The sequence below is a fragment of the Vulpes vulpes genome, chromosome 1, assembly GCF_048418805.1.
Source record: "Vulpes vulpes isolate BD-2025 chromosome 1, VulVul3, whole genome shotgun sequence".
Taxonomy (NCBI): domain Eukaryota; kingdom Metazoa; phylum Chordata; class Mammalia; order Carnivora; family Canidae; genus Vulpes; species Vulpes vulpes.
Window position 1 is genome coordinate 114,424,190 of NC_132780.1, and position 16,721 is coordinate 114,440,910.

Sequence of the window (16,721 nt, forward strand, 5' to 3'; positions counted from 1 at the left end):
CTTAGTATGTGGTCATAGATTGTTTGCAGATAAAGCGATTCCCATGGAACGTTTACCCCGACTAACTTCAGAATGGGGCCTGATTTTTAAAGATTAATCCCCAGAACTTGCTTTTGAACCTGTCACTTGATTTCTAACACAGGATTTTCAGTTCCTGTGTTCTCAAATTCAGGGCAAATATTCTATAAAGTAGTAATGTTTTCTTTCTCACCTGCCATTTTTACTTTCTGGGCTGGGTGGTGAGGCTCTTCCTGTTCCTGCCTAAAATAGAACTTTCCAAATGAGTCTGTCATGAACATAACTTGGCTTCCTGCCACACCTGACTCCTGATGGGGAAATAACACCAATCATAACACAAATCATCTGAGCATTCTTGTGAAAAAAATACAATTTATTATTTAGTAGATAAAAACTGAAATTCTGCATTTCTTTCTTTTTAAAAAAATTTTATTTATTTATTTATTTATTTATTCATTCATGAGAGACCCAGAGACACAGGCAGAGGGAGAAGGAAGCTCCCTGCAGGGAGCCTGATGTGGGACTCATCCCCAGATGGGGGATCACACCCTGAGCTGAAGGCAGATGCTCGACCGCTGTGCCACCCAGGCATCCCTGAAATTCTGCATTTCTGACAGCTCCCAGGGGGTTCCCGTACTGCCAATTTGAAGGCCATCCTTTGAGTAGCAAGGGATTAGATGACCCACTCCACAAATAATATCATCCACCCTTTAAACATTATTTAATTCTACTTTGTGCCAAGGACTGGGATAAGAAACTAAAAAGAAATATAACCTAATCTTGACTTGTGAGAAGCCCAGAGTCTAACATGGCAGCAAACATAACAAATAACTGCTATACATGATATGTTTTTTAGGAGAATGTAAAGACAAGCCACAAACGTGGGACAAAATAGTTGCAAAAACCGTATTTGATAAAAGATTGCTATCCAAATTAGACAACTCTTAAAACTCAACAGTAAGCAGACAAGCAACTCAATTTTAAAAATGGGTGAAAGCTCTGAATAGATACCTCACCAAGAAGATACATGGATGGCAAGTAAGAATATAAAAAGATGATCAACTTCATATGTTAATAGGAAATTACAAACTAAGACAAAGAGATATTTCTCCACACCTATTTAAATGAACAAAATCTGGTACACTGACGATAACAAATGCTGACGAGGATGCAGAGCAACAGGAACTCTCACTCTTTGCTAATGGGACTGCAGTATGTTGCAGCCACTTTGGAAAGCATTTTGACAGTTTCTCACTAAAGGAAACATACTCTTACCATATGATCCAGCAATCATGTTCCTTAGTATTTGCTCAAATGAGTTGAAAACTGATGTTTATGCAAAAACCTGAACAGGGACGACTAGAGCAGCTTTATTCATAATCGCCAACTTTTAGAAACAACCAAGATGTCCTTCAGTAGATGATTGGGCAAATAAACTGTGTTACATCGAGACAATGAGATGTTATTCAGTGCTAAAAAGAAATGAGCTAGCAAGACATAAATAGACATGGACGAACCTTCAATGCATAGTATTAAATGAGAGAAGTCAAAGGCTACATAGGATTCCAAATATATGACATTCTGGAAAAGGCAAAACATTGGACACAGTGAAAAGGTGAGAGGATTCCAGGAGTTTGGGGGGAGGGAAGGATGGATGGATAGAGCACAGAAGAGTTTTAGGGAGGTGAAACTATTCTGTACATTATTATAATAAGGGACACATGTCACCATACATTTGTCAAAACCCATAGAATTAAAATAGCAAGAGTAAGCCCTAATGTAAACTATGGGCTTCAGTTGATAATGATGTGTCAACGTTGATTCCTTGATTGTAACAGATACACCATGTCCCACTCTGGTACAGGATGTTGGTGGTGGAGGAGGCTGTGCATGCATAGGGGCAGGGAACGCATGGGGATTCTTTGTACTTTCCACTCACCTTTACTGAGCCTAAAACTGCTAAAATACACACACATAGAGAGACAGACAGACAGGATCCAGCCAGAGAATTAATTCTGGAGCCTAGAAAGTCTTGATTGGTAGGCAAAAGTAATCAAATCAACCACATATGCCAAACTAGCCTCTATACTGGGAAACCTGCATTAAATGACTAGGGTGTCTTCCCGGGGTGAAGATTGTAGAGCCATATTCTGGATATGGAAAAGAATATGGGGATTCAGAGTCAGAATTTCTTAGCGCTCGGAGTTGGTCATCTGCAGTTCATCAAGTTCTTGAGGCTGTTTTTAAGCACCATAAGGCTTGACAATCACTTTTCCACATGCATTTTTTAGTACAAAAACCAACACTAAATTGATTCCAAATAAGTTTTAATAACTATTGTTAATGAAATAAGCTATGTGAATAATACCGAAATATATTTATTTGAGAAGTACAGATATAATTCTGACACCTTTTATTAAGAAGCAATAGAAACATAAAAGATTTGGAATTGTGGCAGCATGGTACAAATGTAAGAATAAATCATTTGTAGAGATGAAATCGTTACCAACATTATCTTTACTATAAGACATGCTAAGAATATCCTAAAAAATAGACAGAAATATTTTGTTGCTTAAATTTAAGAAAATTATGAAAGAACTCTTTAGCTGTGTGTTTATCTGATCAGGGCAGCTAAATGTATCCTCCCATACTTCCTGTTTCTATATTTAAGAATACCACAAACAGTTATTCTAATATATCTTTTTATGTAGCTGCCTATAAAATGCAGCTTGGCTGAAAGAGCCCCCCTAGAGCAAGTTGCTCAAAATTCCAGGGACAGCACTATCATACTGGATAGATAACAGTGACTCTAAACCAATGCCCATAATCCCAATCTAAGGGGCAAAATCTTAATGCCACTATTGTTACGGAAGAGAAGCCCCACCACAAAAATCTCAGTTTTATCTTTACGGCATGAGAAATTTTATGAGGTATCATACTCTTATCCCCATCATTTCAAACATTATTTTCATATATTTTCTTTAATGACCCATTTGCTCTAGTATCTTGAACTTTTTAGGAAACCAATATGGAAAAATGTCCATTTTGTCAGTTTCTCTTCTTACCATTTCTGTAAGTCACCTAGTCTTCTTTCTAATACACGCACACACGCACACACACACACACACACACAAACCACATTCATTTGTGCAGAAGTTCACATATTTGTTACAATGGATCCCAACCTTTGCTGCCCACTTTGTACGAGGTCTACTGCCTTATGTAGTAGCAGCACCTGAGAATCCTAATAGCCTCAAGTTGTTGAATAAAGTTGTAGGCTATTTATGAAATAATTAGACTCAAGTACTCTGGAAATTCAGAAAATTTAAAACCACCTCTTCTTGCTGTACTCAAGTGGCTGCAACTACAATATTTTAAAACGAATTGTTTGAAGCTATACCACTTCGCTATGTATGATTTTCCCTGACTCTTTAGTAAGAAGAGCAGCAAGATACAGATGTGCTTAATGAAAGTTTGGTGACCTGTACTGGCCAACTAAATATTCCAGACTTTTCTCTATTCCATTAATTGTGCTATCAGGTCAACCATGAAGCTGTCTAAGCTATCTATCTGCACTTGCCTGACGATACTTACTTTAACTGATTTTTATGTTTATTTAGACACCCACAAGTATATTAACTCAGCAGCATTACATCACATTTATATACATTAGTCCAAGTGACCCAAACACTGAGTCACAACCTTGTTTATAAATGCACCACACATTAATTACTCCATTAATACCTATGTTTGCTTAGCAGTGTAACAGGGTAGATAAAACCATTTGTCTGTCAGGGAAGGGGAACATCTACTCTACATTAGTTGGTGTATTTCACATCTTTATTGCACAATTTGCTCTTTCCATTCTTTTCTTATATCAAGTCTGAAGTGATTTCTTCTTTACATTTAAGAAACCCCAGTATGAGATTGACAGGAATTTTCTCATGATGGAAGAAGGACCAGAAACATACTATTATTACTTTGTTGATGGTTAGTTAGTCAAATTGGGACATTCTTTGTCAAGAGAGTGTAGTGAGCTGATCCAGATGACACAAATCTCTCTTGCCTACATGTGTCTCTTATCCTCAAAAAAATATATTAACTTTGTACATTGGGTAAGATGTAGCTAAGTTTAAATGTTCTACTACCCTGCTACTCATAATATCACTCAGTTTTGGAGGGAAGGGTTTTTGTGTTGTTGTTCAAGGCTGTAATATAAAAAAGTTCCCTCAGAACTTCCGAGAGAAACTTTGGTCATTTGTCCTATGGACCCTTAAGACCTAAGCACCAACATGAGCCTTCTTAAAGTGAAACTTCTCAGGTCGAAGAATATTATTTGACATTCTGTTGGGCTCAGATAATGGTGTCGAAATGCTGATCGTTCAGTGATCACTGGTTGGAGATCAGGGTTGAATTTAACTCCTCACACATATGGCTGCATATTCTGTAGGTGCTTCTTTCACATTCCTTGCTTCTCTTGCGTTTATTCCAATGACAGAATGGTTGAGAGAGGCATAAACAACGCTCTGTTTGTTTTCCTCCAGACATGGGTTAGAATAAACTTCAGTCTCTTGCTGGACCCTAAGCCAAGGGTCATTATCATAAGTACTAGTCCCTGATGGCAGTGTTTGGGGATTTTGCGTGGTTCCCGCTTCAGTTTGCTCATTTCTAAAGAGCTGGGGAACATCAACCTATAAGAGAAAAAAAGATTGTTTTAACTACCACCTAAGGATGCAATAGTGCATACAATCAACAAACTATGAGTACATGCTAAATTGAACCAATGCATCAGCAGAAATAATTTACTCTTCCTCATATTCACTGCTGACACGAACTAGCAGATTCTTGCTTGCTAAAAGATGAAAGGTTTAAGGCCACTATGTTCCTCCCGAGTAGTTATTTTATGCTTTATTATTAGTCACTTTTGAAGTCACAGAACAGTTCCAGCTATTCAAGAACCCTGCCTGATAAAAATGAAGAAACCCATTTTATTTATTTATTTATTTATTTATTTATTTATTTATCTATTGAAGAGACCCATTTTAATGCTAAAAGTTGTTACTTCAATTTTTAAATCCCAGTTCTGTCAGTCAATTTATGTTCTTGAAGTTTGGCCTAACTCCTTGGAGGCATCGAGTTCACAGTCTTTGACAGTCTACATGCCTTGTCAGGCAACTTTGTTGTCCTTCTTTTATATGTGAAGTAGTACCTCTCCTGCCGCTCCTTGGCAAAATTCCTCCATATATGCATGTATGGTCCTATCCTGAGAAGCTGAGCATTAGCTGCTGAGTATCCTGCTTCCTTCACTTTCTGGGCAGTAAGGTAGCTGCCCAGAAAATAACACTAAGGCTGGATGATTGGACAAAGTTTTACCGTATCCAGTCTCTTGACTCAGCTGAAAAATGCCCAAATCTTTAGTCTCAGAGACCTACATGACATCACCTTATTTTCTTTAATGCTGACCAACTCAAATGGGACCAGAGCTCTGAATTCCTGTGAAAGACACGGACTTCTTAAAATAAGATTCCTGAATAATTACACACACAGAGAATACCTCTTGAATTCAACTTCAGATCATAAATAATTTGTTCAGCCTACACAGGAAGAAATATGACTACATTTTAACCAACCTGGGCTTAACTTCAACAAGAAACTATTTAGATTATCATTTAAAATGGTTTCATGGATCTCAGTTCTGACTGCAACAGAATGTAATTCATTGTTTCTCACTACAGGAAGAAAAAAAACAACATTTAAGAAAATTTTCCTGCTTGGGGCACCTGGGTGGCTCAGTGGCTGAGCATTTGCTTTTGGCTCAGGTCATGATTCTGGGGTCCTGGGATCAAGTCCTGCATCGGGCTCCCCGCAGGGAGCCTGCTTCTCCCTCTGTCCCTGTCTCTGCCTCTCTCTGTGTCTCTCATGAATAAACAAATTTTTTAAAGAAAATTTTCCTACTTGAAGAAACAGAACTGTAGCCCCCAACAAAATGTTGCCTACTGCTTCTTACTAAAAACTTAATAGGAGTTTACAAAGTTGAATGTATTTGGTTTGATTTAAAAGTGGGCAACCTGATGGGGAAGTCTGTCATTTAATATAGTATGTATAATTATTGGCTATATCTGCCTTTGACATTTCTGGAACTTTTGAGAAATTTACTACATCTTCATCTCTACCCTTACACTCTGAAACATGCACACACACACACACACACACACACACACACACAGGTTCCTTTGCAGTGCCTAATATATGATTATTTGTTTTCAACTGAAGACATTCCATAAAATGTTTTCAGAAATATATTGCCTCATTTTGTTTGTTTTGAGTTCCAATACTTACACAACATTGAACCCAAAAGAAAAAGCCTAAGTTTATATTCCAAGAACTTGTGGGAAAACTTGATCCTGCCTCCAAAATGCCCTTTGCTTTGTCTGGGAAGTCTCCTCCTTGATGAGCCCACATTCATTACAAGAGAGTTTTGCATAATAACTATACATATGGTCATGCTTCTTTATCTGCTTGTGATCTATGAAGAAATCACACATCACTTTATGAGATAATATACAGTTCATTCTTTCATTAACTCTCAACTCTCTCCCAGAAAGACTTTAAGGTATTTTTTCAAGAATATACGAGCAGTCTGAAGTTACGTAACAGCTCAAGAAGAGAGGCAAAGTTTTATATCCAGTCTCTGACTTTTCTCCTTCAGTTCTACACTGCCACTCATGTTCTTCCCAAAGACCACTTATTATGAGTTTTGTTAATCCTGAAGAATCTTTACAATACAAAGAATTTTAACAATCCAAGCTCCACTAAAAAGAAAATTCAACAGGGCCCTGTTCAGCCTTCCTCTGATTACACCAGCTAAGATGTTGAAACATTTTAAACATGAACTGTTTAAAGGTGGCCATGATGGAGGTAAATGTAAAATAAACACATTTTATAAAGTTAAGTCAATATATAGAGAGCATTTGGACAGCTATGCTGGGTGCAGGGTAAAGTGTTCCACAGCCTTATTAAATTTGAAATAATATATTAAGGTTAACATGGTATAACCTAGATTGCATTTGTTTTAGTAGACATATAGAACATACCACATTAATTTCCCTTCCTGCTGTATCAGAAGGCTTCTTTTGTTCTGCTGGAATTCAAAAACAAAAAATAAGAAACCAAGAAGAGTAAAGAACAACACAAAATTCTTCCCCAATTGCCTGTAAGTTAAGGTTGTGGTAAGAATATAGGTTCTAGAATCAGACTGCTAGGTTGGAGTTCAGTGTCTAGAGCATAGGTGGGATGCTTCCCCACCCATGTCCCCCCTTTTGCATGCCAGTGGCGGTATCTTTTGGGGACATTTGGTCTTCATTGAGACAAGGCATGATGGCATGATGTGGTGTGGCTATGAAAAAGGGGATGAGACTAACTCAAATCAGACAAATTGACCTGAGATATTAGGTCTTTTTCAATACCCTTAAAGTTTAGAATAGTTTCTTGTTTCATAAATTTAAGATTCACCTAAGTAAAAAAAAAAAAAAAAAAAAAAAAAAAGATTCACCTAAGTAGAATGGGTAAGTCCGCCCTCCTAATCACAACCCCTGCCTGGAGCACTGTGCTGTGATGATGATGCTTCACCGTGACTGGGAGCGACCTGAATTAACCCATCTGTCTTTTTGGTAGAAGGATGAGTTGTCCCCGAGGATATTATCCATGGTTCCTCACAGGATATCAGGAAAGAAAACAACAGGAGCCAACTAAAAATTAATCAACCCTAATAAGTGAACCCCAAATGTTTGGCACATAGCAGCAGGTAGAAAATAAAACCCACCTTGGTGCCTTCTAAGGCAGCAGAATAGGTAGAAACAGGTAATGAGAAGAGGCAATGCCCCCAAAGGAAGCAAACTATAAAGCATCCAATGTTTGTTCCCCATCACTTCTGTGGAAGGTGGTCCTGAGGCACTGGTTGTATCTGAAATGTGAGTCAATGCTAAAGACAGTTAAGAAATTGGAGATATAATAGGATCAGTAATCCCTTCTGCATCATCACAACTTAAATGAAGGAGATATTTCCAGCTTCTCTTTCTCTTCTGGAAGCTTTCCCCAAGAACCCTGGGCCTCACTGTCATCACTCACATCTTGCCTTATTGATGAGCATATATATGTGGGTGGCTGTGGGTTATAATTCATCTTTTGTAAGAATTTTTTATTCTACGAGGGTTAATCCCCTCTAAAAATACCCATAAACTGCTCTCAGAAAGCACTTCACAAGCTCTTTCATTGACATTGTCTTATTTAACTGTCATATTCACCACTAAAGGAAAGTAAGGAAGACTTTATTTTTATCCAGTTTCATGCCTTGATAAAAGTATTATTGTTCCAAGATCGCCCAAGGTCAGAGAGTTAGTGAGTTGCAGTTGGGACTCAAGCCAACATGTTTCTGATACTAAATTCTAGTTGCCTTCACACAATGGCTTTTTGTGGTCTCATAACTCTTTGGGATCTCCAAATTCTAAGTACTTTTCTTATCCCAAGATATCTTTGTTATTGCCAAATGTGCTTTGCTGGACATAGAGCTGGTGCTCATTGCTATGATCAATGTTAACCTCCACCAAGGTTCTGTTTGTCCGTGGTAGGTTGCAATTCATTGATGAGTCATGAAACAACTTAATAGGTCACAAAAAAAAAAAATTAGAAACATGAATCACAGCAGAATAGAAAAAATATAATACATTACACATCATTAATTTTGTATATATGCTGACTTTTTACACAGGATATTTTTATTTCTCATTATATTAACATCATTTTCTATTTACTTCCACATGTGTTTGGTTTGAGGTAAAGGTGGTCAGGAGCTACTGAGGGTAGGAAAACAGTGGTTAGATAATTCAGAGTGGTAACAAATGCTGTATTGTTCATGCTGCAGCTGCTGCTTGGATTTGGACAGCAGCCAAGTCATTACCGAGATGACCAACACAGCTGTCTGGGGGAAGGGTATAGATAGAAATAAGGAGGAAGGTTCCCACATAGATAACCTAATGCAAACAAATACACTCAATTACGAAAATGCAACTTCTATTATTTCTCTGACCACCAAATAATCTAGTGTTCTTAATTTTGTTGGACTATTTTGCTACTTACTTAGTAGAGGGTGTTCTGAATTATTTCGAGTCCATTCTGAAATAGAAAATCCAGATAAAGAATTGAAATTGTTATGAAAATAATACTTGGGATCCCTGGGTGGCACTTTATGGACACAAAGTAAATCTCTGGGTTTATTTTGAAGCCTGATGAAAGACTAAATACAACACAATCTTTGTCTGTCTGCTTTGATTCCTGCTTCCCAATTATTTAAGTATAAGGATAGGATACAGCCTCTATGACACATTCTGACACTTGAAAAAAAAAAACAAGATGTTCATTCAACAAGTGCTTAATGGGGCATAGAAGGCCACAAGGAAAGGGTGTGTCTGATGACATGCTGAGTATCATTCTGAAACAGATTGTGCCTCCCACTTCCTGCCCACTCAGACCATCCCCACTTTTCTGCTGGGAGGATGACCATCTGCCCTTGTGAAGGTCCTAATCAGGGACTGACCAAGGGCATATTGGAGAGGATGGAGTTGCAGGCCAATGTGCATTCCCAGGACTGCTTCCCAGCTCTGTCAACTTTTTTCCTGGAGCTTTGCTCTGCAAAGCATTTTTCTTCATTCTGGGAGAATATTGCTTTCCCGGTAGCATCAAGTCTCGACTCTGCCAAAGCCCTGTTCTTAACTTATTCTCTTCTTTTCTTTTTTAAAACATGGACCAGTTCTTAACTTGAATATAAAAAGAAAAAGAGAGTCAGATACAAAAGCAGGAAAATTTCCAATAGCCCCTAAGAAAGATATTTCAAGAGGAGAAAATGGAAATTTTTTAAAGTCATATCTCCACATTGTTTTTATGAAAAGCATCATCCTTGACAAGCTCTTAATCATAGGGAACAAACTGAATGTTGCTGGAGGGGACAGGTTGGAGGGATGGGGTAATTGGGTGGTGGACATAAAGGAAGGCACGCCATGGGATGAGCACTGTGTGTTATATAAGACTGACGAATCACTGACCTCTCCCTCTGAAGCTAATGATACATTATATGTTAAGTAATTGAATTTTTTTTACTTATTTTTTTAAAGATTTTATTTATTTATTTCACAGAGAGAAAAAGAGAGGAAGCACAAGCAAGGGGAGCAGTGGAGGAAGAAGAAGCAGGCTCCCCACTGAGCAGGGACACAACACGGGGCTCAATCCCAGGACTCTGAGATCATGACCTGAGCTGAAGGCAGACATTTAACTGACTGAGCCACCCAGGTGCCCCAAGTAATTGAATTTAAATAATAAAAAAAAAACACAGTTTCTGCCTCCCAGGACACTATAATTCTTCATGGTATAAAGAACATTTCCAACGGAAAAAAAAAAAAACATTTCCATACATTACTATAGTACAAGAAAATGTCTGATAAATGAAAGGCACAGACCTTAAATGGCATGAAATTTGCCAGAAAAGAAAGATCACTTCTCCTAAGATGAACTCTGGAAGGCTTCATTAAGAACTTGGGAAATGAGCTGGGCTCGACAGAAAAGTAGAATTGGGGGAGGTGGAGGCAGATGAGTGGTGATAGCAGCATAGGAAGGAACATGGCGAAGACATGTGATGGCAGGGAGAGCTATTGGGCTGGAGCAAAGGCTCGAAGTGGAGTCCAGAAACACTCCAGAAAGGCAGGTGGCAATGGACTGTGGAAGGCCTTGAGTGCTCATTAAGTGTGAGCCCAACATTAGAAGCCCTGAGGATGCTCTGCCAAAGACTCAATAGAGGAGTGGCATCATGGAAGCCATTCATTAGGCAAATTAAGTATATTAGGAAGATATTTGGCTGAGTTGAACCAACAGAGAAAACACTAAAGACACAGAGTCTATATGGCTGATTGGAATATTTGGAAGGAAGATAATGAAGGGTTGAGACACTCATGAAGCTGTAGGAAGGAGGCAATCCCAGACTGCAGGTTGCTGACAGATAAGATTCGAAGGCCAAAGCAAGTCTTTGGGAATCTCCTCAGGTCAGGAGCATTCATTCACAAAGTGATAGGAAATTTAGGAGAGTACAAAGTCAGGAGAATAGAAATCTCCAAAGGGAAACTTCAAAGGCCCTTCAGGTCTCACCATTCTCTCTTTCTCTCTCATCTCCAGCGTGATCCTAACAAGTGTATCCCCGCCAAGGAACCGAGTTCCAGGGAGAAGCTGCCTCTCTTCCCTTTGGCCCCCATCTCCCCAAGAGGGACAGATTGTTGATCCTAATTTCAGCCCCAACTTGATTCCTAGAACAGGCACCTTCATGTGCCACTATCTGTAGTGACTGGAATGACCCCACTATGGGACAGAGGAGACACAGTAATACCCCTGAGACAGTTCCATGTCAGAAGCCATTATTGGCTTGCCCCTGACACTGGCTAAATTCCTCCCTCTTGTACAGAAGGGGATTGGTTCCCATGAAGGAAAACAGAATTACACAAGAAGGCTGTTTTACCAAGGAATGTGAACTCAATGCCACTGCATTTAATTTAATTAATTAATTATTTTTTAAAATTAAGGATTTTATCCATTTATTTGAGAGAAAGAGACAGAGATAGCAACCGAGATACCATAAGCACGGGGAGCACCAGAGAGAATGGGAGAAGCAGGCTCCCTGCTGAGCAGGAAGCTTGATGTGGGACTTGATCCCAGAACTCTGATATCATGACCTGGGCCAAAGGCAGATGCTCAACCAGCTTAGCCACCCAGGGAACCTCCATTTAATTTTATTATACATTATATAAATAATCTAATAGTGTTCAATTGCTGTATATTTCATAATATAATTAATATCTTAGGAGTAATGTTTTGCAAGTTTTGCTTTGTTTTCATCATTTATTTTTCCAGTTAAAAAAGTAATATTTCTTTAAAAATTCAATACCTCAGTATGTAAATTGCTCTATCAAGAGCAATTTTCTCCAGAAAGCATTCTGGAGGAAGAAGCAGGCTGTCTGCAGGGCGCCCAATGTGAGACTTGATCCCAGGATCCTGGGAGCATGTCCTGAGCCAAAGGCTCAACCAATGAGCCACCCAGGCATCCTAACGGTTTTAAATTTTTATGAAGTACAATTTACTTATTTATGTATCTATGCTTTTGATGTTGTATGAAAAAAATGACAAATCCAAGATCATGAAGATCTACTTCCATGTTTTCCTTAAGGAAACATAGTATTAAAATTTTATACAGCTTTTATTGTTTTAGTTCTTATTAAATATCTGATCCATTTTTACTTATTTTTGTATATTATATGAAGTAGAGTTCCAAATTCATTCTTTTGTATATGGGTATCCAATTGTCTCAACACCATTTATGGAAGAAACTATCCTTTTCCCATTGAATGGGTCCAGTAGCTAAAACTATAACTCATATGATGAGTTAATGGGATGAGTAAGTTTAGGATCATCTTTTTCATCTATGCAAAATTTAAAAAAAAAAAGGTTGTTGGGATTTTGATGGGAATTGTATTGTTAAAAGTCAATTGGCCATTTCATTGTGGTTTTAATTTGTATTTCCCTGATGATGAGTAATATTGAGCATTTTTTCATGTGTCTGTTAGCCATTTGCATGACTTTTTTGGAGAATGTCTATTCATGTCTTCTGCCCATTTCTTAACTGGATTATTTATTTTGTAGGTGTTGAGTTTGATAAGTTCTTTATAGATTTTGGATATTAGCCCTTCATTGGATATGTCATTTGCAAATATCTTCTCCTATTCCATAGATTGCCTTTTAGTGTCATTGGTTGTTTCCTTTGCTGTGCAGAAGATTTTTATCTTGATCAATCACCTCACACCTGTCAGAATGGCTAAAATTAAAAACTCAGGAAACAACAGATATTGGCAAGGATGCAGAGAAAGGGGACCTTTTCTTGCTGTGTTGGTGGGAATGCAAACTGGTGCAGCCACTCTGAAAGACAGTATGGAGGTTCCTCAAAAAATAAAAAACAGAACTACTCTACATCCCAGCAATGACACTACTATGTATTTTTCCAAAAGATACAAAAATACTGATTCAAAGTGTTTCATGCACCGCAATGTTTATAACACTGCTATCAACAATAGCCAAATTATGGAAAGAGCCCAAATGTCCACCAACTGATGAATGGATAAAGAAGATGGGGTGTGTATATAGAATATTCCATTCATATATATAATATTCTAGTATATATAATGGAATATTACTCAGCCATCAAAAAGAACGAAACCTTGGCATTTGCAACAAACATGGATAGAACTAGAGAGTATTATGCTAAGTGAAATAAGTCAGCCAGAGAAAGACAAATACCATATTATTTCACTCATGTGGAATTTAAGAAACAAAACAGATGAACATAGGGGAAAGGAGGAAAAATAGATAAAAATAGAGAAGGAGGCAAACCATTAGAGACTCTTAACTGTAGAGATTGAGATGAGGGTTGTTGGAGGGGAGATAGGTGGGGGGATAGGTTAAACGGGTGATGGGCATTAAGGAAGGCACTTATTATGATGAGAACTAGGTATTACATGTAAGTGATAAATCACTAAATTCTACTCCTGAAACTAATAGTATACTGTATGGTAACTAAATTGAATTTAAATAAAATCTTGGAAGAAAAAAAATGTAAATTGGCTAAAGATGTATGGATTTATTCTGGACTCTTAATTCTATTCTATTGATCTGTATACCTATACTTATGGCAGTACCATGCTCTTTTGATTATTGTAGTTGAGTAGTAAATTTTTAAACAAACAAGCGCAAGTCCTCCAACTTTGTTCTTCTTTTCCAAGATTTTTTTTTTTTTTTTTTTTTTTTTTTTTTTTGCTATTTAGGTCATTGCAACTGTATGTAAAGTTTAGGATCATCTTTTTCATCTATGCAAAATTAAAAAAAAAAGGTTGTTGGGATTTTGATGGGAATTGTATTGAACCTGTAGATCGCTTTGGAAGATATTGCCATCTTAACAATTTTAAGTCTTTCAAAGTGAACATGGCGTGTTTTTCCATTTATTTACATCTTTAATTTCTTTCAGGCATGTTTTGTTCAGTATACAAATCTTAAGCCTCCCAGGTAAATTTATTTGTAAGTATTTTATTCTTTTGGATGCTACTATAAACAGAATTGTTTTTTTTTTAATTTCCTTTTCAGATTGTTCATTGCTAGTGTTTAGAAATACCACTGATTTTTTTAGCTGCTCATACAACCTTGATGAGTTAATCTATTAACTCTAGTAGCTATGTGGATTTTAAAGGATTTTCTATATATAAAATCAGGACATTTGTGAATAGAGATAGTTTCACTCCTTCCTTTCCAATTCGGATGCCTTTTATTTCTTTTTTTCTTGCCTAAGTCTTCTGGCTAGAATTTCTAATTCAATGTTGAATAGAAGTGGCAAAAGCAGACATCTTCATTGGTATGATGTGGGATTTTCATATCAAACGTGTTCATTTATTTTCCTCTACTCTGTTTCCTGTCCATGTTTTATTCAGTTTGGTTTTGCTCAACTTAACCTCAACCTGATGTTTGAGCCTATTGAGGGCCTCTGGGAGGCACTGGGGAGGCAGCTAAAACTATAAACATCCTCAAAACTCATCAGGGAGTCAGGCTTATTTGTGCACAGTTTGTTCTCTATGCAACCTATGAATCACTAACAAATGTATAATTGAACACCACAGATATGACTTCAAGGATTTATTATCAATAAAAGTGAAGGACTGGTAAGTGGAAGAAAAAAGAAAAGAGGACAAAGAATAGAGAACTGTCTACTACTATTGGTATTTACTTGGTAATTTTTTCTATTTTTCGGTGATCTACTTTTGGATTTATAGAATAAGTGTTATACTCCCTAAAAGCATAATAGCGTTTATTATATTTTTTCTCTATTTTCTTCTACCTCACCCACCCCAAAATTGCACACACACTTGCTCACAAAGATCACAATCTGAGGAGTGTGGCAGCCCCCTGATTTACATGACTTCAGTATCTAACATAATTGTTTGAGAATCTGGGTGCTCCTTTTTCTTAAAACAGGCAAAAAAAAAAAAATGAGATAATCTTGTAGAACTCACCTGTCACATTAATGGTTACTGAATTGCTTTCCACATGTCCAGATGGAAAATCTGCAGAACAGCGGTATGACCCAGTGTCGCTAGGCAGCAGGGGATTAAAATGCAGAATAAACACTGAAATATTCCCCTTTTCATTCCAATTCTGACGTTTATAGTCAAGAGGATGACAGGATTTTTCTTCAAGCTTGCACCAGCTCACGTTAGGTCTGTTAGTACAGTATTCCACAGGGCAATTCAGAGCAAATGAATTCCCTGCTGAGACAGTGTATACGGAATATCTCTTTACATACAGTTGTTCATTACATGCTTTTTCCCCTGAAAGATAAAAACAAAATTAAAATCAAATAGGCTCTAGAAAGACCAGATATTTGCCACCAAACAGTTTCTGCCAAAGACTTCTCAAATACGATTTTATAATTTTCCTGGATAACATTTTTCAGTGTATTAACCCTTACTAGCAGAGTGTCTGGTACATAGTAGGCACACAATGAGTATTTGTTGAAAAAAAAATTTGTCAATTTCCAAAATATTACTGATCGTTTTTGTTGCTATGAAATGTTTTATTATTTTGTGGCTATTCCAATAGTAGCAAAAAATAAAAGCAATTTTCAGTCAATAATTTATTATATTCCAACATTAGGGAACCCCGGGTGGCTCAGCAGTTTAACGCCACCTTCAGCCCAGGGCGTGATCCTGGAGACCTGGAATCGAGTCCCATGTCAGGCTTCCTGCATGGAGCCTGCTTCTCCCTCTGCCTATGTCTCTGCCTCTCCTTCTGTGTGCGTGTGTGTGTGTGTCTCTCATGAATAAATAAATAAAATCTTTAAAAAATAATGATAATAATTTATTATATTCCAGGGGCTGTTAAACCATACTAAGTATTTGAACTCATTTAATCTGCACAACAAAATATATATATTATTATTATTATGAAACCTATATTACAGATGTAGGAAAACATTTGCCTAAAGTTATATGCTAATAGCTTAATAGCATTCAAACTAATACTAGAATCCATTACTCTGTAATTCACTAACCATTACTCTGTTACTGTTTCTTGAGTAGTAATCACATTTTCTATTACTAGTTCTGATATATTCCAAAAAGTGGGAGAGAGGAACTTTTGTAGACAATTATTTCCTTATTATACTTGAAATTAGAAATTTTCTTTACTTGTTTCTCAAAGGCCTTAGCGCTGTCTTGCAATTTTTTCCATGACTTTTTCTATGTAGAACACATGCAACTCAAGATAATTGTTGGATGATAGGATGTTCTGACATAACCCGAATGTTTTGTCTTCTGAAAGGGCAGGAGGAACAGTGATGCACCTCTTTTGGAAGTTCTGCCTTTTGGCCTAACATAATGGAAGTTGTCTCCCTCTGTTTTGGTGGAGAGAGCTTTTTCCTGGAAATGAATTTTCTGTTATCTTCTATGAACCTTCTGTTAGTAATTGTCAATTGCATAAAAAATCTGCAGCCAAGAAAAAAGAATTTTTAAAACTATATTTTTGAATAAGTTCTGTTTCTTTTAACTTACCATGAAAGTATTTACTTGGAACCT

The 16,721-nt window shown here is 37.2% G+C and overlaps 1 protein-coding gene across 3 annotated transcripts in view; it reads right to left on the minus strand.

Annotated features, from left to right (window-relative positions):
- Positions 1–2,328: 2,328 nt before the first annotated feature.
- BTLA (B and T lymphocyte associated) overlaps positions 2,329–16,721 on the minus strand; it is a 31,647-nt gene continuing 17,254 nt past the window's right edge. Inside the window, exons 2-6 of one of the 3 annotated variants that reach the window (XM_072723000.1) lie at positions 15,162–15,476; positions 9,154–9,189; positions 7,841–7,981; positions 7,113–7,159; positions 2,329–4,709 (exon numbers count right to left, since the gene is read on the minus strand). In XM_072723000.1, the coding sequence (XP_072579101.1) occupies positions 4,434–4,709; positions 7,113–7,159; positions 7,841–7,981; positions 9,154–9,189; positions 15,162–15,476 (815 nt within the window). In that variant the 3' untranslated portion in view covers positions 2,329–4,433. The remainder of the gene's footprint in view (positions 4,710–7,112; positions 7,160–7,840; positions 7,982–9,153; positions 9,190–15,161; positions 15,477–16,721) is intronic. The other 2 variants (XM_072723005.1, XM_072723009.1) reach the window with 2 other exon arrangements.